This window comes from Dipodomys merriami, unplaced genomic scaffold (genome assembly GCF_024711535.1).
Source record: "Dipodomys merriami isolate MVZ:Mamm:240054 unplaced genomic scaffold, mDipMer1.0.p SCAF_275, whole genome shotgun sequence".
NCBI lineage: Eukaryota > Metazoa > Chordata > Mammalia > Rodentia > Heteromyidae > Dipodomys > Dipodomys merriami.
The window spans coordinates 1,110,308-1,127,894 of NW_027204215.1; the positions used below are offsets into that span (position 1 = coordinate 1,110,308).

General features: G+C 49.8%; 2 protein-coding genes across 2 annotated transcripts in view; one reads left to right on the top strand and one right to left on the bottom strand.

Annotated features, from left to right (window-relative positions):
* Nucleotides 1–2,545: 2,545 nt before the first annotated feature.
* LOC138837776 (glucose-induced degradation protein 8 homolog) lies at nt 2,546–11,904 on the bottom strand. The gene is made up of 5 exons (XM_070036775.1): nt 11,725–11,904; nt 7,647–7,776; nt 5,492–5,688; nt 4,854–5,051; nt 2,546–3,267 (listed from the first exon to the last, which is right to left on the bottom strand). Exons 2-5 carry the CDS (start codon nt 7,762–7,764, stop codon nt 3,094–3,096), a joined length of 687 nt encoding a protein of 228 aa, XP_069892876.1. The 5' UTR covers nt 7,765–7,776; nt 11,725–11,904; the 3' UTR covers nt 2,546–3,093.
* A 123-nt stretch (nt 11,905–12,027) lies between these two features.
* LOC138837777 (death-inducer obliterator 1-like) overlaps nt 12,028–17,587 on the top strand; it is a 56,191-nt gene continuing 50,631 nt past the window's right edge. Inside the window, exon 1 of the mRNA XM_070036782.1 lies at nt 12,028–12,100. The gene's annotated coding sequence lies outside the window, so the exon portion shown is untranslated. The remainder of the gene's footprint in view (nt 12,101–17,587) is intronic.

Below are 17,587 nucleotides of genomic sequence, written 5' to 3' on the forward strand. Positions count from 1 at the left end.
AATCAGGTCCCCTTATAATCCCCATGCTTCACCAAGTTCCAAACTGGGGGTTTATTCCTCATACAATTTCATGATATGAAACAGAGTACAGAATATTCTCGTTTCATTTATTTCAAGGCACTTTCCACCAGAAGGCATAAAAATGGAAAAAGAAAAAGCTAATCTGTACAATACAACCACATTTCAATAATCACCAGAGTGAGACCCAAAGGAGGCAAAGTAGGAAGTCGTGCTGAAGCCCGCCACCCCCGGGAAGCTTACTAACTTGGTTTGCTGGCCCCAGTGAAGACAGCACGGGAAGAACACGCAGAGCACCTCCAGAAGGGGACCCATGTCTCGTCCACCAGCGGATCACGGGAAGAGACCAGGATCTGAAACCTGCAGTCTTGCTGATCTTTATGGATCGCAGCATTGGCTGAGTTAGCTCCACTGATTGAATTGTAAATGAAATCGCAACACTGTCGTATAACCACTTAACACTGCATGTGTAGGAGCCCCATTCATATCCCGTCTGTCTGTGGATAATCCGTGTAGACAGGACTTCCCGGTACTGTCTCTCACACCTTTAGTGGTGAGAACATGTCAAACGGATTATACACTAGTACCTATGCAAATGATCTTATATACACTAATAAGATAATATGTGTTATCTGGTGCTTTTCAAAAAATTGTAGTTTATCTTTATCTCTTCCCAACTTCTGCTACATGTAAATTATTAACTACTTGAAGAGTAAAACTCCCTTATTGTCTATCTTAGTTTTATCCTCAAATCTAAGGAAAGACACCCCCCCACCCCCCAAAAAAAGACCACAGCTGAAGATGGCTGCAGAAACCTACTCTGCCCAGAGGTAAGGGGTGACTACCAACACCATCCTTGTGGATGGCAAGGGTAGCGAAGTGTCACTCCAAGGGCCGGAGTGGCTACCGGATGCCCGTGACATCTTCGCATCTCTTACTAACTCTAGGTAAGCGTGAACACTGCCAAGGCGCCTACTGACTAAAGCCAGAGCTGAGGATGCCTCACTGGGCGCCAAGGGGCGCGGAAATAAGTCCTATGGGAGAAGAGCAGGTAAGAGGCTGAAGGCGCAAGATGGGTCCAGTGACTCACCTGGAATCCTAGTCCCTGGGGAGCAGAGACTTGATCATGGACCGAGACCAAACCAGGCAAAAAGCGAGACACTCCCAACCCCACCCCCACCCCCATAACCAATAAAAACTGAGTGTGACATGTGTCTATCACCCTAGCTATGTAGAAAGGGTAAACAGGAGGACTGAGGGCCAGGCTGGCATGGCACACACATGAAATATTATTCAAAGACGACAAAAGCATAAACGGACAGCTGAATGTCCCTGGCTCACCTCTGTAATTCTGGCTACTCGGGAGTCTGAGATCTGAGGTTCGCAGTTCAAAACCAGTCCAGGCAGGAAAGCCTGTTATCTCCAATTTAACCACTAAAAAGCTGCAAGTGGAGCTGTGGCTCAAGTAGTAGAGTGTAGCCTTGAACAATAAAGCTAAGGAACAGCGCCCAAGTCCTGAGTCCAAGCCTCAGTACCGGCACCAAAAAGCATCAAGGCTGACTGAAGGCATGGCTCAAGCACTTGCCTAGCTAGCACAAGGCCCTGAGTTCTAACCCCAGTAGTGCCTCGACACAGAAAGCAGACACGAGGAAGGAGCGTGACAGGAAGCCAATTAGCCGTCAACTAAGCAGTTCAGGTATTAGTTAGTGAACAGTCAAACTCCACTGTGACCTAGCTAGTCAGCTACCCAACAAGGCAAGCAGTCGCCCAGGTCAGCTGCTAAAGCCATGCCAGAACGCCTCATTCCTGTCCGGGAGGCAGGCCAAGCAGGGAGGCAGGTGGGTGCTCCCACAGAGGATGGCATCTGCACTGTTCACGGCCCCACCAGACTCACCAGAGGGCCCTGCTGCAGCCTGGTCTCCACACACACCTCCGCCCTGACGCCCTGACCTATGTGTGCACACGCCCATCGCTCAGGCAGTGACCTGCTGTCAAGCCACACCTCGAGACTGCTTTCCTCCCACCCGGCAAGTAACAGCAGAAAAGAGCAGGACATCTGCAGCATCGCTGACAACGAGAGAGATGGGAAACTGCCCTGCCAAGCTCATGTGCAGGGCAGAAAGGCTGAACAGGCCTTGCGTGGAACTGTCTCAGCCCGTCCCCACCAGCACCCGGGGCTGCTCTGCGGTCATGCAGAGCGCCCCCTAGCACGCAGACTGCCTAAGTCACCCTGCAGCTGAAATCACTGGGTCAGCACAGGAAAGCCCACCAAAAACAAAGGCTGCTTGAGATGATAACTTTTCACAGGATGTTCTTAGAATCAAAGAGAAACCTTTATTTTCAATAAAATTACCTGTAAGAGATGGCCCACTGGTCTGCTATGAATATTCTCATCACAGACAGCACCAAAATATGTATTTAAAAAACAAAACCACACAGCCTGCCCCTCATACACACATTGCCCCCAAAGCCATACAATCCAAACCAAAAGGCACGAACAAACCAACTCAATACCTGCACACACAAGTTGTCTTTGAATTAGGATTTACAAATTTATATTCTTTCCTATAGGAAAAAAAAAGGGGAGGGGGAGGGACACAAAACAAAAGCAAGAGGGTAAGGAAAAACTTCAAGATGAATGCTTGACATGTCTTAGAGAAATTTAAGAAAACACAGTCTGTCTACAAGCTAACAGAAAGCAAAAGAATGATCAGTGCTTTTCATATGCTTTGGGTGGGAGGCCTTAAGTCTAACTGATGTTCCCGAACAGTGCGGCATTCCGTAGTGAGTAGAAACACCAGAAACACCCGGCACACTGCAACAGTAAGGGCAGCATGTGGAACTCCTCAGGGTGTGTCAGTGCACCGACGGCATCACACTTCCAAAGAGCCAGTGTCCTTCGCCGTGGGTTTGCCAGCATTTAAAAGGGCTGCTTTCCCCCTTCTAAAAGATGCTGGGTCAAAAACAAAATGAAGCACAAGGGGAGAGAGGTTCTCTACTGCAGGGAGCATCTGTCAGGTGTGGCCCCAGGAGGCGGATCCGGTGCCGGAGACTGCTGGGCTCCATGCACAGGCTCTACTTGGGTTCCTCAATCACACCTTTGCTGAGGTCTGTCATTTTGGGATATTTTACTTTCTTCTGGTCCAACTCATTCTGAGCCCAAAGCAGCAGTTTCAGTAATTTTGCCAGCTTAGGTGTGGACTCACGGTTTTCATAATCTAGTACAGCTTGGTTCACTTCGCTCCATACCTGGAAAACAAATACATCTCATAAAGACAACCACACAGATTACCTACCAGCAAACTGTCTCAGTAAGTTGCAGTGTGTGTACTTAGATGCCCTTTATACATGAGAAGCCTGCTGCTCCCTTAAATGCGCACTGACGTCTGTCACTAACCACTCTGAAGACAGCCAACAGTTCTTGCCCAGAGCAGCTTCCACAGTCTGGCCGGCCCCTCCCATCCTCCTGGGGAGCCCTGAACGCAGCACTGCAGGAGCCACGAGAGTAAGGAGCAGCGCAGTGGGCAACGTGAGCTTCCCCCAAACAAACCAGAAGGGAACATCTCAGCGACCTCCGAGGACTGGTGGGCTTCCAAATGTGGAGTTGGGAGGACAGAGCTCCAGGAGGAGGGGAGTCGGCGATTAGAAGAGCAAAGTTGAAGAAATGTATTTTCTTTTATTGTGTGGCAGTACTGAGTCTTGAACTCTTGCTCTTGCTTGTTCCACTCAAGGCTAGCACTCTACTGCTTGAGCTATACCTCCACTTCTGGCTTCTTGCTAGTTAACTGGAGATAAGAGTGCCTTGGATGGGGCTAGGAAAGTAGCTCAGGGGTAGAGTGCTTGCCTTGCATGCCTAAGGCCCTGGGTTCGATTCCTCAGCACCACATAAGCAGAAAAAAAAGCCGGAAGTGGCACGGTGGCTCAAGTAGTAGAGTGCTAGCCTTGAGCTGAAGAGCTGAGGGACAGCACCCAGGCCCAGAGTTCAGGCCCCACGACCGGACCCCCCCCAAAAAATAAAATAAAATAAAAAATTAAAGAGTGCCTTGGATTTGTCTGCCTCGGCTAGCTTTGAATAGGGATCTCAGTCTCCTGAGTAGCGAGGATACTGTGGCATGAGCCACTGGCACCCAGCTTTGGAAGTATGGATTTTAAATTAAAAATTTAGGACACTGTTTCTAAGATACAAAAGAGTTTCTAAATAAAAACAGGAAGAAAGCTAAGAAAAGCTTGCAAAGGGGTTTGGGCCAGCCTAAGCAGGAAAGTCTGAAACTCTTATTTCCAATTAACCACTAAAAAAGCTAGAAGTGGATTTGTGACTCAAGTGGTAGCACACTAGTCTTAGGCAAAAAAAACTAAGGGACAGCACCCAGGTCCTGAATTTAAGCCCTAGTATTGGCACACAAAAATAGGAAAGTTCACCTATATAGTGACAAATAGAGTATGGCTCATATATATTACACACCAACTAATAAAAACTGTCACGAATAAGCCCAGACATTAAATCTTCTAAATGAAGATTTTAAACTAAACAGCTATTTTTTAAAATACATGTACAAAAATGTATTGCAGCAATTGAAAAATCATATCTTAGGCTGGGCACGGGTGATTTATGCTTGCACTCCTAGCAACACAAGATGCAAAGGAAGAAAGAAAGAAAGAAAGAAAGAAAGAAAGAAAGAAAGAAAGAAAGAAAGAAAGAAAGAAAGAAAGAAAGAAAGAAAGAGAGAAAGAAAGAGAGAAAGAAAGAAGTCAAACTTTAAACTGAAGTCCATAAGCCCAGGGTCATCTGTCTCTTCCCACACCACGGATGTGGCACACACATCATTAGCCCCTACCTTTTGCCTCTGCATCATGTGAAGGAGGTCTCCAAAGGGTGACTCCTCAGGGCTATCAAAGGCCAGCAGGGCCAGCGTGCGCTCCATCTCTGTGAGGCACTCTCTGCTTTCCTCACCCTGCTCTGCCAGCTGCGTCTGGGCGAACTCCAGCGCTGCTTCAGTCTCACGCTGGCGGATCAGCTCGATCAAATGCTGTTGCTGGTTATTGGAAAAGACAGGCAAGTTTAGCCAACACACTCTTGGCAAGTAACACTTGTCATGGTTAATGATAAAGACTGACTGGTTGGCTGGTATATACCTAGAAGAACAACAAAAGTAATGGGTCTAGGAATACAGCTTAGTAGTAGAATTCGTGCTGGATATTAAGAGCAAGCATGCAAAGCCTGGGGTTCGATTCCCTGTATCACAGAGACAGAAAGATCAAAGGAATCAAAGGAAATACTATCTTGTAGCACTTGAGTTATTAAATTTTCATCTTAAAAGCAAAACATAGCTTCTGAAATACATAAAATAGCAGCTAACTCAAACTTCATTTCCATATAAACCAAACCAACATTTTATCAATTAAGTCAGAGAAACAGCCCACTTATTTGAGTCATCCTAAGCAATCTGAGCTTGCTGGGCACCCTACAACGCACCTGAAGATGAAAATAAAGATACCGGTTTGTGTCCAAGAGCTCTGGGTGGAGGCTGTTGATCAGGGCGATGGCCTCCTGAATCTGACCCTTCAGAATCATCTCCCGAATCTTAATTCGTTCATCAAGGGTTTCTAAATCCACACTTGGTTCAATCCCAGATTCCATTCGAAACTTCTCTGCTGCTTCCTTGAAACCCTCTGAAAAGAAAGCTATCTTCACCACTAGGAAACACAGCAGGGATTATCAAAGGCTTTCTGTATGTATGTATGTATGTATGTATGTATGTATGTATGTATGTATGTATGTATGTATGTATGTATACATGATGTATATGTATCTTTGTTGGTTGTAGGGCTTGAACTCTGGGCCTGGGTGTTGTCCCTGAACTCTTCAGCTCAAGGCAAGTGCTTTACCACTTGAGCCACAGCACCACTTCCAGTTTTCTAGTGCTTAATTGGAGATAAGAGTCTCACAGAGGGGCTGGGAAGGTGGCTCAAGTGGTAGAGTGCTTGCCTTGCATGCATGAGGCCCTGGGTTCGATTCCTCACCACCACATAAGCAGGAAAAAGCTAGAAGTGGCGCTATAGCTCAAGTGGTAAAGTGCTAGCCTAGAGCTGAAGAGCAGAGAGACAGCGCCCAGGCCCAGAGCTCAAGCCCCATGATCAACAACAAAAACAGAAAACAAAACAAAAGAGTCCCATAGACTTTCCTTGCCCCGGCTGGCTTTGAACCGTGATCCTCAGAGCTCAGCCGCCTGAGTAGCTAGGATGACAGGGTGAGCCACCAGTGCCCATCTGCTTTCTATCTTTACAAAGCACAAAAAAAAACTCAACTAAATAATTCTTAGTATGAACTAGTTTTAGGGACTTCATACTACTATCTCTGTGATTTATAGGTTAAGCTCTAGAAACACAGAAATGACAGGACAATATTTCATTCCTTTTGTCCCATTTCCAAAGCCCAAACCTACCAGCCCAGAGCTTAGACTGAGTACGGGAGCACCCACTGTGTGGCTGGCACCCTAAAGGCTGGGATTAGGTCAGGATGTTGGCTCCAGGTGAGGCAGGCAGTGCGGTGCTTCCATGGGACTGCTGAACTTCCACACTGGCTCCCTCTCTTAGCAAGAGCCTGCAATTCTCTCCAACATGAAAGCAAACCATAGGCCTAGATCTTGTCAGCTTTCTAAGAACTGTTAGGAGAGATTAATTTGGGAGGGAGGGGACACTACAGATGAACAGGAAGACAACTTCTCATTCTGTTTCACTAGGGATGTCCTCTCCCCAGCTAGTCTGGGTCTTCTTCCCAACAGGAGGAGGATCCAAGTGTACACTCCTCCACATCTCCCTTTGCTCTTTTAAGTTGGGAACAGGACTTCTAGAAACAGGCCAGTACACTTCACCGGATGGCCAAGGACATCAATTTAAATCTACTTCAGAACATTTTTAAAACAAATGTTTGTTTTTTGAGACAAGAGTCTTGCTATCAGCTCCGGTTAGCCTCAGACTCAAAAATACCCTCTCCAAGTCAGAAAATATTATAGAGTGCTTACATAGCAGACACAAAGCACTAGATTCTATTCCTAGTACTACCAAGACAAAACAACAAAACCCATTAAAGGCCAAAAAAACAGGTTTTTTTCCCCCCTTAGGTCCAGGCCTAGAATAATGATCCTATCTCCATATAACATAATTTTTACAGATGGCCATTCAACACTAATAATATTATAATATATAATATTCTAGATACAAATACTTTCCCTCAGTCTATACCCTAGCTCTTTTGTTGTTGGTTGTGGGGCTTGAACTCTGGGCTGCGGTGCTTCAGCTCTTCAGCTCAAGGCTAACATCTACCACTTGAGCCACAGTGCCACTTCTGGTTTTCTGGTGGTTTACTGGAGATAAGAGTCTCATAGACTTTTCTGCCCAGGTTGGCTTTGAACCATGATATCTCAGCCATCATATCTCAGCCTCCTAAGTAACTAGGATTACAGGTGTGAGCCACACCAGTGCCTGGCTCATTGTGGTTTTATAATGTCTGAATACAACATAACTTTACCATTGAGCTTCATGGCTCAAACTTTACTTGAACAAAAAGGGAGAACTATATTCAACTGGTCATGTTCTCAGAGCCAGTCATTACCTGTGCCAGTCATTACCTGTGACCAGGTAGTTCATGATGAGACGATTCATGTCTGCTCGTTGAACATGTAAGTTATTGAGCTTTTCCATCCATTCATCTTTCGTTATTTCATCGGGTTTTTCTGCATAACTCATTCTGATTTATTTCTACAGGAAAAAATACTTGAATAATAGGTGAAATCTATGCCCATTGTGATTATTTCAGAAAATACATAGCAACGTATTAAGGAGGAAAGAGCAGTAAACACCCCCCCCTTTTTTTATTGGTTGGTTGTGGGGCTTGAACTCAGGGCCCTGAGATTTTTTTTGTGTGCTCATGGCTAGAGTTCTACCACTTTGAGCCCTAGTTCCAATTTGGCTTTTTGGTGATTAATTAGTCTCATGGACTCTCCAGTCTGGGTAGGCTTTGAACTGAGATTCTCAGGTCTCAGTCTCCTGAGTAGCTAGGTTTATAGGTGTGAGCCACCAGCACCCTGACAGGAGATACATTCAATCTTGATAACAGTGTAAGACCCAAATGAATGTTTGTGAAACAGCAAGAAAAATGATACATTTAGAAACAACTAGCATGAATGCAACAACTCTCTCAGAATTAAGAGGTCTTGTCATCAGATCCATAAGAGTTGAGGGATTTGGTTAGATTTCCCACAAAGTACAAAGGACAGCCACTGCAAAGACACTAAAAAATTATGTGCTATAATATATGTATTAAAAAGGAGACTACAATGCTGGGCGCCAGAGCTCATGCCTGTGATCCTGGCTACTCAGGAGACTGAGATCTGAGGATTGTGGTTCAAAGCCAGCCCAAATAGGATGCTGGAAGTGGAGATGTGGTTCAAATGGTAGAATAGTAGCCTTGAGCAGAAGCTCAGGAACAGCATCCAGGCCCTGAGATCAAGCCCCAATACTGATGTGTGTTCTCAGGCACGCGTGTACGCGAGTGCACGCGTGCACGCGCGCGCGCACGCACGCACACGCACGCACACACACGCACACACACACACAAAGTAGACTACGATCTCATACCAATAGTCTGACAAAAAATTGAAAGTGAGGAGCCGGGCGCTGGTGGCTCACGCCTGTAATCTAGCTACTCAGGAGGCTGAGATCTGAGGATCACGGTTCAAAGCCAGCCCGGGCAGGAGAGACCGTGAGACTCCTATCTCCAATAACCACCAGAAGAACCGGAAGTGGCACTGTAGCTCAAGTCGTAGAGTGCTCGCCTTGAGCTGAAGAGCTGAGGGACAGCGCCCAGGCCCGGAGTTTAAGCCCCATGGCAGACCCCCCCCCCAAAAAAAAAAATTGAAAGTGACAAGGCCAAGAGTTAACCAAAGCATGGAGTTCTCTTGAAAATTTTTACTCTAGTGTCAACAGACCAATAATGGTGTAAATAATAGCACATTCCTTATAAAACTGCCAATGGTGTCCCTTACAACTGGCAAATCTATTCCTGCTATATCTAAATCATACAGAAAAACATCATATATCAAAGACAACTGTTCACAGAAGCACTGTTCAAAATGACAAATGTGAAATCTACCCAACCAATGTTCATCCAACAGGACCATGTACAAAGGAACTGGGGTATAACCCATGTCCAAAAACCCTCAGGCAGGTGCATTCTGGAATTCAGAACATCACAAATTATGCACAGACGACATGGTACAACTTACTTCTAGTTTATGAGACCTTACACAGCATTCTGGGAAGCACCCCACAGCCAGGTTGTTTCTTCAATGAAACGTGTGTATTCACATTAAGTGCAAGGAAGGCCATTAAACTTTATCAAGTCAGATTTTGCCACCAAATAGGTTGAAAACTACTTTTGGTTTCAGAGATGCCTGGATTTGAGAAGGGCTATAGTCATGTATTACACACAAAACTTAAGCAGTTAAATGAAGCCACAGACAATCACATGGAAAATTGTCATGAAACTATGTTAATGGCAACCAAAAAAATCAACAAATGAAAAACCAAGTTAGAGTCACAAGTGTGACATGAATTTTTTGGGAAAAAAAGGCAATATAAACTACATGTGCTCTAGAAATATGTGGCCTTTTTATTTGGGGATTTTTTTCTTTGCTTTTTTTGGTCAGTTGTGGGGCTTGAACTCAGGGCTTGGGCACTGTCCCTGAGCTCTTTTGCTCAAAGCTACCGAACTACCACTTTGAGCCACATCTCCATTTCCTGTTTTCTGGTGATTAATTGGAGATGAGTCTCATGGACTTTCTTGCCCTGGATGGCTTTGAACTGTAATCCTCAGCTCTCAGCCACCTGGGTAGCTAGAACACAGGCATAAGCCACCAGCACCTGGCTTTGTTTTGCATATTTAAGTGCAAGCATGAAAGCTAGCACTCAGGTGGTGGAACCTGTGGAAGGAGAGTGTAGGGCAGAGCCACAGGGCAGCTGTGCCAGTTTTGGGAGCACCAACTAGTCTCTAACATTGCATACTGTGTTTTCATACTTTGTCACTGATACCACTTTGCAGACAGCAGAGTATTAGGTAATTTAGTTAAAAAGTGGCTCTGGTTTCTGGGCTCACAATGGATAAATGTGTGGAGAGAGCTGAGCAGCACAGTTAACAGGAGACACTCCAGTCAGAGAAGACAGAGCATCAGAAACCAGCCTGGGTCAGGAAGCTTTGGCCTGAGAGCCAAGAGCAGCTGCTTGCTGGACGAAACTTGTGAGACAAATGCAAGGCAGGAGTGAAGCCCGGCAAATGAGGATGGATAGGGTCAAAATACTCTCTATGCATGAGAACAGAACAATGAGACCTAGTGAAACTGGGAGAGGTGCATGTGCTCAGGATATACTGTAAACACGCATGCATGATCACAATGAAACCCCTTTTGTGCAACTAATATTTGCTAATTTAGAAAAAGGAAGCTGACCAAAAATAAGTAGAAGAAACTGGAGGACAATCGTAGACCAGAGGTTTGAAGTGTGAGGCCACAAACAGGAGGAGGGTTGGGAGGAAGAACAGGTTTGAGCAGCAGGGCGGCCTGTGTGGCTACCAGACCGGCATCTAGATGACAGATCCTGGGCTCCACACAAGCTAATTATGAAAACACACCTAACACATATCGTGTGTACAGACACGCATAACACATATCGTGTGTGTGTACACTGACACACCTAACACATATCGTAAGTGTGTGTACACTGACACAGCTAACATATCGTGTACACAGACACGCATAACCCATATCGCATGTGTACACAGACACACCTAACCCATGTCGTCCGTAAGGTGCACGCACGACCAAGACCACCTAGGGAGGGGCCGCAGGCCGGTCGGGGTCCGGGCCCGTTGGCGGGGAGCGAGCCCGGCCTTGGGCGGTAAAGCAGAGCTGCAGGGGCCGGCGGCGCGGTGGACAGCTCCTCGGCAGCCGCCCTCCCCGACCGGGCTCCCGCAGCGGCCCCGGCCCCCCGGCCCCGGCCCCCGGCCCCGGCTCCCCGGCCCCCCCTCCCCCCGGCCCCGGCTCCCCGGCCCCCCGTCCCCTCGTCCCCGGCCCCCCGTCCCCAGCCCCCCGTCCCCCCGTCCCCCCGTCCCCGGCCCTCCGTCCCCGGCCCCCCATCCCCCCGGCCCCGGCTCCCCGACCCCCCGTCCCCGGCTCCCCGGCCCCGTCCCCCCGGCCCCGGCTCCCCGGCCCCCCGGCCCCGGCTCCCCGGCCACCCGGCCCCGGCTCCCCGGCCCCCCGTCCCCGGCCCCCCGGCTCCCCGGCCCCCCGTCCCCCTGTCCCCGGCCCCCCGTCCCCGGCTCCCCGGCTCCCCGGCCCCCCGTCCCCGGCCCCGTCCCCGGCCACCCGGCCCCGTCCCCCCGTCCCCGGCCCCCCGGCCCCGGCTCCCCGGCCCCCCGGCCCCGGCTCCCCGGCCCGCGGCGGCTGTCCGCGCGGCGACCCCGGCCTGGCCGGCGGGGCGCTGCCGGCCCGCAGCGCGGCGGCCATCCCCGGCCCGGCGGCCGGGGCACCGGACGGCGGTGCAGCGCGGAGGGCGGCCGCCCCGGCCTCGGGGCCCCGACTCCCGGCCCGGCCCGTCCGCCCAGCCCCGAAGAGACGCTCGGACCTCCACCAGGGCCCGCCGCGGCCATCTTACCGTGCGAATCCCGCCTCCCGCGCGACACGGCCGAGGCGGCGGCTCCGCGGCCGCTCCCGGGACGGGGGAGGGCGGCGGCGGCGGGGGCGGCGGCGGCGGGAAGGGGGCGAGCGCCGAGGCCGCGGGGGAGGCGGGGCGGGGCGGGAGCGGGAGCGTGACGGACGCCGGCGGCCGGCCTCAGACGCCTCTCGCGAGACCGTGGGCCCGCAGCCAATGGGGCGCCCCCACAGGGGGCGGGACGCGCGGCTGCGGAAGTTAGACGCGACTTCCGCTCCTGCGCACTACCCCGCCGCGGCTCCCCGGCTCTACGGATTGGCGCCAGAGTCAAAAGGTAGCGGTCGCATTGGAGGACGATGGCTGCTGCGGACGCGTCCAGGTGCGGGGTTCAGGCGCCGGGACGGCCACCTGTAGACTGAGCCCGGAGCTAAGGTCCCAGCGCCTGTCCCGTCGTTTGTGTGGGGCCGGGAGGCCGGGGCGGTGGGCAGGCCGGAGGGCCCGAGCGCAGAAGGGGCGCTGCGGCCGGCGGCCTGCGGGCTCGCGGCTCCGGCTCCGGCTCCGGCTCCGGGCGGCCGCCGGGCCGCGGCGCCGCAGCTCCGCTCGTGCGGGTGGAAGCCGGCTCCCCGGGTTAGCCCCAAGGACGAGGCCGAGCGTGTCCCCGCCCGGAGGCCCGGGAAGACCCGCCGCGGGCGCCGCGGGGAGCCGGGGCGGGGCCGGGCCGGGCTCTGGGGGTTCGCGGAGTTCCGGGGCCCACAGCACCTCAGGGGTCGTGGGAACTTTAAGAGGTGCAGGGTTTGCTGGTGGGTGCGGGGGTTGCGTGCGGTGTGACGTGACCTGGGTCGCTGGGGAGCGAGGCGGACCTTCCCGCCCCGAAAGTCCGCCCGCTCCGGCCACTAGACTGGGTGGAGGCGAGTCAGCAGGCGGTTCCCACAAGCGAACGCGCCGAATCTGCACGCCCCAAGTTCTGATCCAGATCGGTTTAAAACGCCAACGCCGAGTGGTCAGACTCGGTAGCGGCGGCGCCCAGGGGTCAGCCCGGGGGCCTAGGAAGGCTCCAGCGGTGCCCTCGGTGGGCCCTGCCCCGAGCAGCCAGCCAATGCCGGGGCCCGGGGCCTCCCCCAGCCTGCCTGGAAGCCCTGGCGCTCGACCCGAGTCCATCTTCGGTGGATTGCGCCGTGTGTCCCTCCCAGAAGCCCTGCCTGCTCACCTCCGAAAGCCACCGCAGACGGAGTGGTTTCTCCAAACCTCCCTGTCTCTTGTTTTCATACCTTTCAAGCACTCGGTGGTGGCTTACCTAAAGTGAGTGCAGCCAAAAACCCCAGCCTGCCCGCTCTCTACTCCGGCCTCCGGAGCCCCCGCGGTTCACCTCTATAATCCTAGCTACTCAGGAGGCTTAGAGCTGAGGATCTCAGTTCATAGCTATTCCCGGCAGGAAAGTCGATGAGACGCTTCAATTAACCACCAAAAGGCCAGCAGTAGAGCTGTAGGTCAAGTGGAGTACTAGCCTTGAGCAAAAAATCTAAGGGACAGAGTTCAGGCCCTGAGTTCAAGCTCCAGTGCGCACTCTCCCTCCTCCTTTACACTGACCACTCTTGTCTCTGACTAACTGAGCCCACTATGTAAAATGCTTTTAAAATGCTTTCCTCTGTAGAGCAGCAGAGCTGGGGCTTCCTTGGGAAATCTTCCCGAAACAAAGCTGGACCCTTCACAGCTCTTAGCATTCCATCCATGTCTCTGATGTCTGATCAGATGTGGAGATCCCACCGCCCAACCCCCCCCCCCCCAAAAAGTGTAAGGTTCACCAGGGTAGGACATATCTGGTAATAGTATGTAAGTAGCTCAAGGAGTAAATGAGTGAACGGCACTAAGGACCTGAGCCAAAACCAGCAGTGGCAGAAGTGGAAACAAGAACTTCCCTTAGGAAGGTAATGGGCAACCCTGTTGATGGACAGGTTGTGGGACTAAGGAAGAGTAGTCCACAGTGATGAGATGTGTATCCTGGCCAGCCAAGGGGCGGCACCTCCTGAGGTGCTTTATGAAGAAGGTGGGAGGCTGGGGTTGTAGCTCCACGATAGAGCACTTACCTAGTGAGCTCTAGGCACTGGGTGCTAGCCTCAGCTGCAGAGGTGTGTGGGGAGAGGCGATGAATGTGTGTGGGCCAGGTTGAATGTAAGGTGCCTGAAGGGTGCACCCAGATATCTAGGGGAAGTTAAGCGGTGAGACTGAGAGTTGATGAATTCAGAGAGACAATGATGAATAGCGAACTGCAGCATGTCACTAAAGAAGAGTGGTCCCGTGGAGGCAGCCGGGAAAGGCCAAAGAGCTCAGGCACAGAGTTTCCAGAAGCTGTGATTAGCTTTGTCTACAGTAGCAGAAAGGAGCAGAGGACCGTCACTAGACTGCCATTTGTTTTGTTTTTTGTTTTTGGTTGGTTGCGGGACTTGAACTCTGGGCCTGGGTGCTGTCTCTGAGCTCTTCAGTTCAAGATGAGCGCTCTACCACTCGCCACTTGTGGTTTTCTGGCAGATTTATTGGAGATAAGAGCCTCACATGAACTTTCCTGCCTGGGCTGACTTTGAACTGTGATCCTCAGCTCTCAGCCTCCTTAGTAGCTAGGATGACAGGCATGAGCCACCGGCACCCAGTTTAAACTGACATTTAAGTTGCGGGTGCTTGGAAGACATTTGAGTGACATGGTGGGAATGAGAAATGCTTGATTATGGTGGTCAGGCGTGAGGGAAGGACAGGCAGCAGACATGAGCAGTGGCCAAAAGACATGTGTTGTTGCTCAGATCATTAGCACACCAGGTTAGTGAACACCTCCATCCAAATCCTCAGAAACTTAGCTTTTTTTTTTTTTTTTTTTTAGCAAATATGTTACGAGGATTAAGAACTCCTTTATTCACTTGCACACGCGTGTGCGAATGATTGGGGATTGAACTCAAAGTGGTTTTGCCTTCGTTTTTTGTTTTGTTTTGTTTGCCAATCCTGGGTCTTGAACTCAGGGCCTGGGTATTGTCCTGAGTTTCTTTGGCTCAAAGCTAGCGCTCTACCACTTGAGCCACACACCACTTTTGGCATTTTCTGTTTATGTGGTACTGAGGAATCGAACCCAGGGCTTCATGCATGCCAGGCAAGCACTCTACCTCTGAGCCAGCCCTTGGCATTTGTTTTTGTTTTGTTTTTGAGGTCTTGTTAATTTGGAGGCTGGCCTCAAACTCCAGTTCCTCTGGCCTCCATCTCCCTAGTAGTTGGGATTACAGGTATGCACCACTAGGTACTGCTGCATGTACTCTGATGCCATGTGTGAGTGACACACCAAGACTCCACAGTGTTTTCAGTGTGGATTGTTTGATCTGGTTGCCTTTCCCTTACACTTAGGCACTGGTTATAAGTTCTGTTAATATTTGTCTTTTCTGATTTCTTTTTAAACTTTTGACTTCTTCTGAAGTTGGGATATGAACTGGACCCAGCATTTTGTTGTTGGAAACAAATGGGAAAGCAAAGCCATCCTACAGACCAGTAGGATGTCCAAACACACCATTGGGGTAGCAGTTGCTTGGTTCACCCACTTAGCACAGCTTTGTGTGTTCAGTAGCTGGTCAGGATTTCATGACACACTACTTATGGATTGGAAGTTCACTTATTTAAAGTTTTTTTTTTTTTTTTTTGTCGGTCGTGAGGCTTGAACTCTGGGTCTGGGTGCTGTCCCTCAGCTCTTCAGCTCAAGGCGAGCGCTCTACCACTTGAGCTACAGCGCCACTTCCGGTTTTCTGGTGGTTTATTGGAGATAGGAGTCTCACCGTCTTTCCTGCCCGGGCTGGCTTTGAACCACGATCCTCCTATCTCAGCCTCCTGAGTAGCTAGGATTACAGGCATGAGCCACCAGCGCCCGGCTTAAAATTTTTTTAATTAAACCTATCCACGTACACATGTATATGGCTGTATTTGTATACATTTTAAGGATTTTTTTTTGGGGGGGTCCGGTCATGGGGCCTGAACTCTGCACCTGGGTGCTGCCCCTCAGCTCTTCAGTTCAAGGCTAGCGCTCTACCTCTTGAGCCACAGCACCACCTCCGGCTTTTTTCATTTTGCTTATGTGGTGCTGAGGAATCGAACCCAGGGCCTCAGGCATGCAAGGCAAGCGCTCTACTACTGAGCCACCTTCCCAGCCCAGGATTTTTTTTTAAATGCATGAGCACAACTGTTGTAATCAAATGTCTGGGAGGGAAGAAGCATGGAAAGCCCTGGGTAGAGATGAGACATGTGTTTTGTTTTTTCCTTTGTTGGTCATGTAGCTTGAGCTTTGAGCCTGGGATCTGTCTAGCTCTTTTGCTCAAGACCAGCACTCTACCACTTTGAGCTACACCACCACTTCCCGTTTTCTAGTGGTTAATTGTAGATAAGAATCTTACAGACTTTCTTGCCTGGGCTGGCTTTGAATCTTGATCCTCACAGCTCAGCCTCCTGAGTAGCTAGGATTACAGGTGTAAGCCACCAGTGCCTAGCCATCCTTAACAAAGAAAAAGAAAGAAAGCTTTCCCTTTGCCCCTGTCCCCTGCCCCTGTACTTGCTAGGCAGGCACTTGATTACTATACCCCTACCCCAAATTCACTCCTTAAGAGCTTATCCCCTCCACTTCTTTCCTCCTCTCCTCTTTCCTCCCCCCTCCTTCCCTTCAAACCTTGATCTTCAGATCTCCTGCTCTAAGTAGCTGAGATTACAAGCATGAGTCGCCTGCTTCCAACTGAATGGTTCATGGTCTGCGTTTTTCTCTAAACCATTGGCCCTTCGCCCTCATAGGCAAATTAGTACAACCGGACTCTTCTGTAGACACGTTTCTTTTTTTTGATTGGTTGTGGGGCTTGAACTCTGGGCCTGGGAGCTGTCCCTCCACTCTTGAGGTCAGGGCTAGTGCTCTACCACTTGAGCCACAGCGCCACATCCGGCTTTTTCTGCTTATGTGATGCTGAGGAATTGAACCCAGGGATTCATACATGCAAGGCAAGCGCTCCACTGAGACACCATCCCAGCCCCCCACTTCCAGTTTTCTGAGTGGTTTATTGGAGATAAGAGGCTCACGGACCTTCCTATCCAGGCTGGCTTTGAACCAGGATCCTCAGATCTCAGCCTCCTGGGTCACTAGGATTATAGGCATGAGCCACCAGAACCCTACTACAGATCAGTTTCTAAATTTTATAAGCTATTGATTTAGTTTGAAGTTCAAAATGATTTTGGTATGGGAAGGGTAATTCCTGCATATTGATTTATTGAAATTCAGAATAAAGCTAACATACCTTTTTTGATGTTCCTTTGGAAATGTGTGAGCACAGCCTTGTTCCCACTGATGCTCTCAACACCACTCCCTTGCATTTTTAACGTCTTATTTTTGAGCTAGATCAGAACAGGAATTAAATAGTACGGGTGAATATCCCTTTTCCAGAGTACTTGGGACCAGCAGTATTTCAGATGTTTTGTTTTTTTTTTTTTTTTTTTTTAATATTGCATATACAGGGGCTGGGAGTGTGGCTTAGAGGTAGAATGCTTGTCTAGCATGCATAAGCCCTGGGTTTCATAAGAAGAAAAAGCCAAAAGTGGCACTGTGGCTCAAGTGGTAGAGTGCTAGCCTGGGGCAATAAGCTCAGGAAAAGCCCCAGGACTGGTACACACAGAAAAAAAAAAAAAAAAAAAAAAAATATATATATATATATATATATATATATATGTATGTGTGTATGTATGTATGTATATGTATACATAATGAGTATCCTGGGTTGAACCAAGTATAAACACAAAATTTATGTTTTATATATACATTATATGCTTAACTGGAAGTAATTTCCTAAAATATTTTCAATGTGTCTGC